The sequence below is a fragment of the Alligator sinensis genome, unplaced genomic scaffold (genome assembly GCF_000455745.1).
Source record: "Alligator sinensis unplaced genomic scaffold, ASM45574v1 scaffold324_1, whole genome shotgun sequence".
Taxonomy (NCBI): domain Eukaryota; kingdom Metazoa; phylum Chordata; order Crocodylia; family Alligatoridae; genus Alligator; species Alligator sinensis.
Genome location: NW_005842188.1, coordinates 1,250,591 through 1,261,036, shown reverse-complemented (window position 1 = coordinate 1,261,036; position 10,446 = coordinate 1,250,591). Strand labels below are relative to the sequence as shown.

Genomic DNA, 10,446 nt, shown 5'->3' with positions numbered 1-10,446 from the left:
AAAGAGTGTATCTAATCAGTGCTTAAAGATCTTTAGTAACTACTTGAAGTCAGCAGAGACACTTCTCTTGCTGTACTAGGTCCTACTTTTACACCCACTCTTACAAAGCTTCAAAACGTGTAAGAAAACCTGCCTTTTTGGTACAAAAATCTTAAAAGGAAAACATGGCAAGGAGTGGAGTGAAACCTCCTCTGAGCAGATGAGATGGTATAAACTGCTTCTGGGCTACTAAATAGGCTTGTTTTACTTGAGCTTGTGCTTACCAAAAAGGGAAAAAAAATGCTACTACTTCCTATGCAAGTACAATTCAATTTGGCCTCTGGCAAATTGTCACAGAAGCAAATGAAAGTCCTGCATATGCATTAGACTTTCTGAGTTACTGGTTAATCCCACAGAATATACCAACAAAGCTCCCAGTGAAGAATGGCATTACTTCTTTTTTGGGGTATCTAAAATAACTAAATGAGAAATACTACCAGCATTTAAATATTCATATATATCTAATGTTTCAAGGGGAAGTCAGAGTGCTCAGTATATTGCAGGATTAGGCCTTGGATTGTTTTCTCTCTCTGTTATTCTGTTGGTGTTTTGTGTTTAAGCTATGGATATTTGTTAGCTTCCTGAATGGAGAAAGAGGAAGTCTCATAATGCTAAAGCTGTAGTCTTGTCTTCCCTACATTTTCGTTAGATGTTTTAAGTAGAGCTAGTTGGGGATATTGCATATGATTTTTGGCAGAAAATGCAATTTCTGCAAAATCAAAACTTTTCCACAGAAAGATTTGGATTTTGCAGAAATGTTCCAGTTTTTCATCAAGGAAATTGTAATGAAGCCCAAATCAGAAAGTTTCATTTTTCAGAGGGATCCTGAAACGTTTCATTTTGAATCAATTCAGTGAAACATTAAACTGCATTCTCTTATTGTAGAATGATGCCCTGCGAGAGTTGTTGTTAGGACCCTATTCTTTCCTATAGACTAGCTTTCCTGGAGAACTGTTATGTCCCATCAAGCAAAGAACTGATTTCTCTCTGATCAGGCTGTGTGGCACATCATGGGAGCCACACCTGGTATACTGAAGGAGATAGAGGACATGTCTACACAAGATGTTTACTGTGCATTAAACTAATTAGCTGTGCAGTAATCATCTCAGTGTCTATAAATGTGCCCCTATTAGGCTGGAGTAAACTAATTTACTCCGCAGCAGATAGTAATTGTAAATACAAGTACTATCCTGTTGCAGAAATTTTTACTTCACTGCAGTGCATGTGTAGATGCTGCCTTGGCCAGCCGGGGCACAAGGGTGCTTCAGTGTGGGGGATGCCTGCTGGCTAGCCCTGCACTGGAGCATCTTTGTGCCCCAGCCAGCCCCTCTGCATCATGTTGCACAGGGTCAGAGCAGGCCTGAGCTGGCAGGCTGACCCATGGGCCCCCCTGCCAACCAGGGCTGCTCCAACCTGGCTCAATGTGCTGTAATCCTGGGTACATGTGCAAACAGCAATAAAATCAGGATTTTATTGGTCCAGAGTTTATTGCTTTGCATTAATTGCACATGTAGATGTGCCTACAGTTCAGTCAGAGAGTGAGGCCCATACGGAACAATGAGAACATGAAGCTCCTGGACCACAACTCCCAGAATGCAGTACATTACCATGAAGAAATTTAGCTTAAACTTGAAATAATTTGAAAGAGAAGTACTTGGGGTCATTAGAATACATCAGACCAAACATCATTTTTAAGAATGTTGGAATTTTTATTTCCTTCAAAAATATCAAAACAAACCATTTTCATATTGCCCAATCAACATTTTTCAGAATTTCTATTCCATAGAAAATGTCAACATTGCATATTTTAGGTCCCATTTTGGAACAGAAATAACTGTTGAAATGCTGGAAATTGTGGAATGGGAATGCAAAATTTTGCTCAACTCTTCTTAGACGACAGACACTTTGTTATTGTGCTATTTGAAAGGTACCTAGGGATACAGAGAGAGATATATGTTTGTTACTGGCAAACCACAACATGTCATGGGTAACTGAGAGAAGCATTTTCTGGTCAACTTTGATAGAAGCAGTAGTGTCTTGCATTATGTTGTGCTTTGATGAATCACACATTTGGTAATCCTTGAGCAAGAAAGACAGAATCACAAAAGACAGGTTTGCCAGCTCCTCCTCTTTACCCTCTAGGGTGGTGGCACCTGACAAATAAAGTGTAATCAGTGTGCAATGATGTGTATCTCAATATGTCCTGCTTTGCACACTGCATGAGAGTAGTGTGCTCAGGAACAATGGGAACATCAGAGGATGTTCAAAGCCTGTAGTGTCAACCCACCTCGTTGCAATGTCTCCACAAGGACCTGCAGGTGAGGCATTGTTCCCTGCTGATACCAGCAGAGGTGGGTGATGGTGCCATTTCTGCATGAGGTTGAAGATGGTCATACTGAAAAGACAGAGTGGAAGGGATAGAAATTCTATGTGCCATCCAACAGTTATTTCAGGACAAAAGAAAGGTGATGGGATAAACTAAGGCTGGCATCTAACAAAGTATACCCCATATCTGCTTGCTGGAGATAAAAGCTTTTTTTGTCATCCATTAATTGAGAAATGACAAGGTGTCATTGCCCTTGGTCTACAACATTCAGTCAATGCTTCAGAGTCAATGCTAAAGTCTAATAACTAATGCCCATCTGTCTATTGCATGTGTGTGCTTTTCCTTTGCTTGAGGCAAATGGCATTCCTGGCCCTGTTGTGTGTCTGAAACAGTAGTGGAAGAATTGCAATTCAGATTATCCTGTGATGTGTGGAGTTATTCTTGCTGCCCCCAGGTTGCAGAGCAGAGAGAAGGGCATTTGATATTCCCCATGCTTAGGATAAAGATGATCTGTCTGAGCAGGGGTTTGGGTTAGATGACTTCCTGAAGTGATCATTGACTGTGAGGTCCTAAGGACAGTTCAGCATCATTGTGTTGTAGACTATTTAGCATTATCCAGGGTGCACCATGAGGAGACAATCTATATTACACCCATTAATGGCTGCATCCATTAATCATTCCACCTATGGCGTGGCAATTTATATTAAAAATAATATTGACAGCTATAAAGTCATATCAACAAGCTGCACTGATGGCATTTACATAGCCTTAGTCCAAATTTCTGACATGACAGTAATTAACGTTTACAAACCACCTGATGTTGTATGGCCAACCCCTGCCTTACCTCCTTTACATCATCCAAGAATCATCCTAGGTGACTTTAATAGTCAACACAGTCTTTGGGGATACTGCTACAGTGACCAAAATGGGATTAAACTTCTAGATTGGATGAAGGGAGAGCAACTTGTATTAAGCTATAATGCAAAAGATAGAGCTATTTTCCACTCAGGCCACTGGCAACAAGACTCTATGCCTGAATTGTGTTTCATGACAGATCTCTCAACACAACAGGGCCCACAGTTCTTGATAATGTCCCACAGTCAACATAGGCCAATTTTATTTACAGTTGGAATTCAAATTCCAATCATCAAATCAATTCCAAAGCCCAGCTGGAACTTTAATAAAGCTGACTGGATCTCCTTTGCTAAGCAAACTGACTTTAAGATGGATAAGGATAAAATCCACAGGTGAAAGTTATGTGAGATTTGTGGGTGTAATAAAAGAAGTGGCTAAGAGATGTATCCCAAGAGGATTTAGAAAAGAAAACATACCAGGGTGGAATGAAAAAAGTGATTGTCTTTATCATGAGGAATTTAAAGAAAAATTTAAATTTTTCTTTAAAAAAATTGCAGTTGTAGAGGTTTTTTTTTTTAAAAAAAGCAGTTGTAGAGTTTACAACTGCTACGAGCTCTTGCACTCTCTGGACAAGGCTCAAAGAGAAAAATGGATACATACAAAGGCAAAGCTTAAGTTCACCCATTCAAGTAGGAAGGCTTGGGCTATGGTAGATTGATTGGACTCAAGCATTGAAGCTTCAAGACCTAAAACCCACGTTAGATTGGAAGCAACAGCCAATCATATTGTTGCCCTGTCCAAGGCTACGACTGACAAGCTTTTTTCAAGACAAGTGAAATCACATTTAAAGACAAAGAAACACTCTGTTGCATCATCCTCTTCTTTCTCCAACCTTTTACTATACATGAGATGCAGAAGACTCTTAGAGCTACAAAGGAAGGTAAAATTGCAGGCATGAATGAAACACTTACAAAAATTTTAAAATGCTGTGGTCCAAAAACCATTCAATGGCTAGTGAAGTTTTTTTACCCATATTTTGGAAACTGGAAAATTACCAGTCTTATTTAAAGAAGACAAAATAATAGCAGTACTAAAACCTGGCAAGGGTTTCAATAAAGCTGAGAACCACCACCCTTTAGGTATAACTTACAAATTATTAGAGAGAGTGATGTATAATATAATTTTTCAGACTATAAATGAACATATTCCCCCTGAGCAAGCAAGGTTTAGATTGAACAGAGGATGTTGCAGTCAAATCATGGCCCTGACTACCAATACAGAAAATGGCTTTGAAAAGTCACTAAAACTGTAGCTCTTTTCTTTGATCTTTCAGCTGCATATGATACACTCAGGAGACAAGGACTCATCTTAAAGTTCTTAAACATCATACTTTGTCTTAAAATTTCTAATTTACTAGACAACATGCTTAGCAATAGATGGTTCCAGATTTTTTCTGATAACATTCAGAGTAGGCCACATAAATTGAACAATGGACTTCCATAGGGATCAGTCCTTGAGCCTCTGTTGTTTAATCTTTACATTTATGACCTCTCAGGTTCTTCCTCAAGAAAATTCATATATGCTGATGACAGCCTTGGTATACAACAACCATGTGCCTCCAGAGCAGGAATAATATTCACATCTGATCTGAATATTTTAGGCATCTACTTCTGCACCCAAACCCTGGAAAAACAGAAGTGTCTACATTTCACTTGAACAGTAAACAAGCTAATTATCAACCCATTATTGTTTTCAGAAATCAGCTCCTATGTTACAACAGTACTCTCAAATATGTAGGAATTGTCCTAGATAGAACTCTATCCTATTAATTCACTTACCTATGACAGCAGCTTAGTTAAAAATCCATAATAATTTGCTCCAGAAACTCACTGGGACTTCTTGGGGACCCGATGCTGATGCACTGAGAACAACAGCCCTGGCACTGGTCTACTCTTTGGCAGAATATGGTGTCCCAATCTGATCAAACAATGCTCACACTGATAAGGTTGACATCCAACTCAACCAAGCAAATCATCACAGGAACAATCCTATCCACCCCTCTTTAGTGTCTCCCTATTGTAATATACATCCTCCCCCATTAAGAAGAAAAAATACCTTAGCTAAATTATGGGCTAAAATAAAAAATAACCCACAGATGCCTATACATTAAGATCACTTAAACCCACTGCATCCGAGATTAAAATTTAGACATCCCGCTCCAAGAACAGCAATTCAACTTGAGCAAGATTCATTTAACATCCCAGATGCCTGGATGCAAGAGCGGCTCAGTTCACCCCCAAATACAGAAATTATAATTACAAATCCCACCATTAGACCACCTGGATATAATCTCCCTAGACATCTTTGGTCTTTTCTAAACTGCATCAGGACAGGACACAGCAGGTATGGATTTCTGTTACATCAGTGGGGCTGGACTAGCTCACCAAAATATGACTGTGCTGCTCTTTTTCAAACTTTGAATCACATCATCTCTGAATGCCCTCTTCATGCATATAATGGAACTCTATTGGATCTGCACAGTGGCAGGCCTGAGGCAATCAGCTGGCTACAAATGTGGACATAAAATTGTGAATGTGTTTCTCTTTGCTTTGTGATCACTGTATCATCATATGCTAATAAAAACCTCCTGAAGTCCCTTCTAGCCCTACTTTTCTATAATTCTGTGCTTAGGGGGGACTCCTTTGAAGCCACATTTCTATGCTGTCCACACTGCTAAACCTTCCAGTCAGCGTACTGTCATTCACGGATTACTGCAGCTTCCTTTTCTCTGATACTTCCCTTGCCCCAGTCTGAGTTTTTCAATACATTGCTGCTAAGATCATCTTTGCTTGCTGTTATAATCACAACACCTCCTTCCCTCAATCTTACCATTGCTTCTCCTTTTACTTTCACATCAAACACAAGCTTTATGCCCTTTCAAGGCCACTTACAATTTGTTCTTCCCTGTGTACCCAGAGCTGTATCTTGTTATGCCATTTCCATCCTTCTGCACTTTGCCAGTGAACACAACCTTAACAGCCTATTTGACAACCTCACTTGGAATAGGGACAGACATTCAAAAAACCTGAGCCTGAACTGAATTAATCTTTGCAGGTCAGTCTAACCTACCTAGGTTGAACCGGTTTGCAACCATACAAACATTCCCTCTGGACTGAAGAAATGCAGGCACATACTTGCAGTGGCTCAGGCTACAAGCCAGGGAGTACTTGAACAGCCCCCCCTTCCACAGTGCTGAGCTGAGGGGAGGTGTGGCCAGGCAATGGCAGGACACTCTGATTAGAAAGGGGTGTAAACCCCCACTCTGGCCTGCACTGTCCCAGGCTTTTCCCCACTCACTGCCCAAGGGGCAGGAATGTTGCCAGACCCCAGCCTTGGGCTACCACTCTGAGGCAAAGAGGGTGTGTGCAGTGCATGCATCTGTTGATGATATTGAGCTTTTCAATCTCCTTCTCCCTGCTTCTTCATACTGTCTGCAAACCTGAAAGGGCTGCAAACCATCAGGGGGCTGATAAAACCATCAGGGGGCTGATAACAGTGTTTATCAGCCCATCAACAAAACAAAAGCCTCTCTCATTAGTTCAAGCTCTTCTTAAACAGCTTTTTCCAAGGAAGGAATGGAGGGACATTACCAGCTGACTAGCTCCCAGAAGCCCTAAGTGGACACTGTTCTGTCTGTCTGAAATTGGAGACACACAGACACCTCTCAGCCATACCACAGGCCTAAGGTCTGTGAGGTTGGGGTCCATGCTGTGGGAGGGAGGGAAGGAGGGGGGAATTCATGCTTGAGCAGCAATCAGCCAGAAAAGCCAGGCAAACCCTGCAGTCTCCCCTGGAGCTCTGGCTAGGGAGGAGAGGGGCAGGACCAGCCTGTTCTCTGGAGCAGAGAGCCCAGCTCAGGGCTGCAAAGCATTTGGGATGCTGGGGGACTCTGGTTTAAATTAAACCAGAAAGGGGTCTGAGACAGACATTGCATAAACTGGTTTGAGCCAAATCAGTCAAGTCTGATACTACATGCAACCAAGTTTATCTTAAACCAGTTTCAACCATTTTGAAATTGGTCTATGTGCATTGAACTTATGTTCTGTCACAGGTTTAAACCAGTTTATGTCTAATGTCTGTCCTTCACCCTCCACACACTTACACCCTTTTGCATGATACCCATGCAGTGAGGAACTCCCTCCCTGACTCAAGGGGCTACCACATCTTCCTTCATATCCATGAAGACTCACGACTCCAGTCATTCTTTTGGTAAGGTTCCAACTGATAAAAGCAAAGGTAGCAGGGGGGAACTGCCTGTATTATATCTTAAAAACAAAACTGAGAAAAGTCTACTAATGGAGTGGTACTTCATGCGTTTGGCACTATTACCCTCATCCTTTATTTTCATACTCTCAACATTCCTTACATCTGCTTATTATACCTTGTCTCAACCTGCATTATAAACTCTCAGAACAAAGAGCCAAGTCTACAAGTGTCTGTACAGTACCTACCAGGCTCTAATCCTGCCTGGTGTCTTTGGGCCCCGCTGTAATACAAGCAAACAGTAATATGAAAAATAAAGGGTTTATGCTTTTGCACTATGGTAGTGAATGAGCATTTTGTATTGTGTTTAGTCATCACAATACATACCTCTAGGACCAAGCCTGTTAAATTAACATTGTGGCCTTCTTTTCCTCCAGCTATTCATCCTTTTGACACACTGAACACACTGACTACCTAGAACAATTAATATACATCCTCAAGACTGCTGTCTCCACTTCCCACATGGACTGCCTTGCTGTCCTCCCTATTCATTCTACATTGCTAACTGTAGACATTAAAAAATAAATACCCCCTGCACCCATTGGCCCAGAAATCATGGAATTAAAAAAAAAAAATGAATGGGGTTCCTTTTTGTCTTTGTTTTAGATCTTCTGTTTACTTTTCTCCATAACTTTGATGACTAGAAACTTACACTTAAGAAAATGCAAGCTGGTATATTAACATAAATCTAGCAGCTGAGACTTTAAGGAAAAGAACAGTTACCACAAGATGTATGATAAAACAGCCAGAGTTGGCAATATTGTGATACAGCCGCCTGCCTGTACCTCTTACCATCACTAAAATGACTATGCTCCTGTCTGGTTTTGCCAGGGTGATAGTTCTCAGGGTATTTGGATAAACCTATGGTACTCATTTTACAAGCCCTGCTCAGAGCAGTGACAGTATGTTGTACATGTGCATGTCATAAACCTATATCTGAGATATAATTCTCATCCCAATCAGTAGCAGCAATTTTCCACATCCTATTCATGCCCCCTTCCACAGCTCATTTCCACATTCTTCTGTAGACATTCATGAACAACGAACACCAAACATTATACAACTTGCAGACAATGACTACAATTACACAAAGAACCACATCAAAGGGAGATCTTTGGGATACTGGGTTTCTGCTATTGTTGACTTTTTACAGTTCAGTGCTTGCAAATTGGTCTGGGGTAAAACTTCATGAAAAGCTGTGTAAGCTGGAATTGGGAAGTTTGCACAAAGTATTAGCAAAGGGATTTAGAGCCTTACATCCTGAGGCAGGCAGACTGAATCTACCCCAAATTTGGTAATTTTGCTAGTAGCTTTTCTGCAAAAGCCAAGAATTGTGTCTCTCTCTATCAGCTAGGAACTTAAATGGCCTCATGACTCACTAAGCAGTTTTGCATATGAGGCACAACAGAGAACCCATTTAGGGCAATGAGCCATGCCACGTTCCAGAGTTTATGTGTTCTGTTCAGAAATAGAGTTGTCTGTTCAGCATCTTTCACAATAGGTGATAAGAGGCAGACTAGGCAAATAGAAACTTCCTGTTTGGGCAACACTTATTTTGTTACTGGCATGACTTACTCTACATCTGCACAAGGAAACCACTGGAAAGTGAACCTCAGCATACCAGCCTGTGTTGTTTCTAATGTTAAGAAGGACTTCAAAGAAATGTAGAGAAGGCTACTAGTTAAGTAGTAGTTTTTAATTGATTTGTTTTCATTGCTTAGTAACACATCAGTTTAAAATTCAATGTAATTGTACCATTTTTAGAAGGGAAAAATGAACGTCAAACTGAAAGACAATGAAGTCTGGATTTTGAATGACTCCAGATTTCCACTTCAGAAGATTTAAGTTTTGCAAAAATGTAAGCCCTTTCCAATCATAATTTTTTCCCCCAAATAAAAGTATTAATTGTTATACTTGGCAGAAACCCTGGACGCTGATCTTTGTTATTCATTTCAGATCTCATATAGAGTTTGCAAGGTGTGCTAATTCAGTAAAAAGTCCATTAATAACCGACCAATAAATCTAAAGCTGCACAATGTATGTCAGCATTCAGCATGCATTCAAAGACTTATTGTTTAACATATGTCCTGTACTTTACTAAAAACCACAAAAATGGATGGTTTATAAGAGAGTAGAAAGAACACTACCTTTAAAAATATTTTAGAGTTGTATACACTTACACCATTTCCATATTTGGGCCAACTGCTAGTGCTATCCCTGGCACAATGCAATCTAAGTCATGCCTTTGTACCATAAAATACTGTATTTTCTTGCATACAATAAGCACTTTTTCCTCCAAAATTGGGTCTCCCTCATCCACCAAATTGGGGTGCACATCATAAGTGGGGAAGCTGTTTTCTTCACTGGAAAAGAAAGCAGTCTGGAGACGCTGTGCATGCCATGCAGCTGCCAAGACAGCTGCTTTTTGTGTCTGGCTCAGAAAACTAAAGAGGAGGAATCCTGTGTTAACACTCTTACGGCTGTAGCTATTGGCTGAGCACTCCTTGTGCCTGAAGCAGCAAGTGAGCTGCTGGTAGTCTCTTGGTGAGGCTTGTGATGTGGAAACATCTCTGGGAAAAAAATATATTATTTCTACATTTTGCTGTCTCAAAACAAGGTATGTGTTTTATTTAGGGGCTTGTTGTAAGCAAGAAAATATGGTATGTTTGTGTTGGCACCTGCATAGGCAATCAATAGTTTTCACACCAACTGCTTAGAAGGGCAATAACAGAAAACTGTTTAAGGTCAAATAATCCTCTCAACTAAGACTGTGCCTACCAACAGCTAGCTTGCTTGTTTACACCCCACCCCACAAAGGAAAACTAATACAAAGTAGGTTTTTTAGCTGATTCTGATTTTATACTGGTAGACCATGGCAGCCACGCTGCTGAAACCAATGGAAT

The 10,446-nt window shown here is 40.5% G+C and overlaps 1 protein-coding gene across 1 annotated transcript in view; it reads right to left on the bottom strand.

Moving 5' to 3' along the window:
* FAM124A (family with sequence similarity 124 member A) overlaps nt 1-2,366 on the bottom strand; it is a 20,174-nt gene extending 17,808 nt beyond the window's left edge. The window contains exons 1-2 of the mRNA XM_025207184.1: nt 2,327-2,366; nt 2,004-2,192 (exon numbers count right to left, since the gene is read on the bottom strand). Coding sequence (XP_025062969.1) covers nt 2,004-2,192; nt 2,327-2,366 — 229 coding nt within the window. The remainder of the gene's footprint in view (nt 1-2,003; nt 2,193-2,326) is intronic.
* Nucleotides 2,367-10,446: the final 8,080 nt, after the last annotated feature.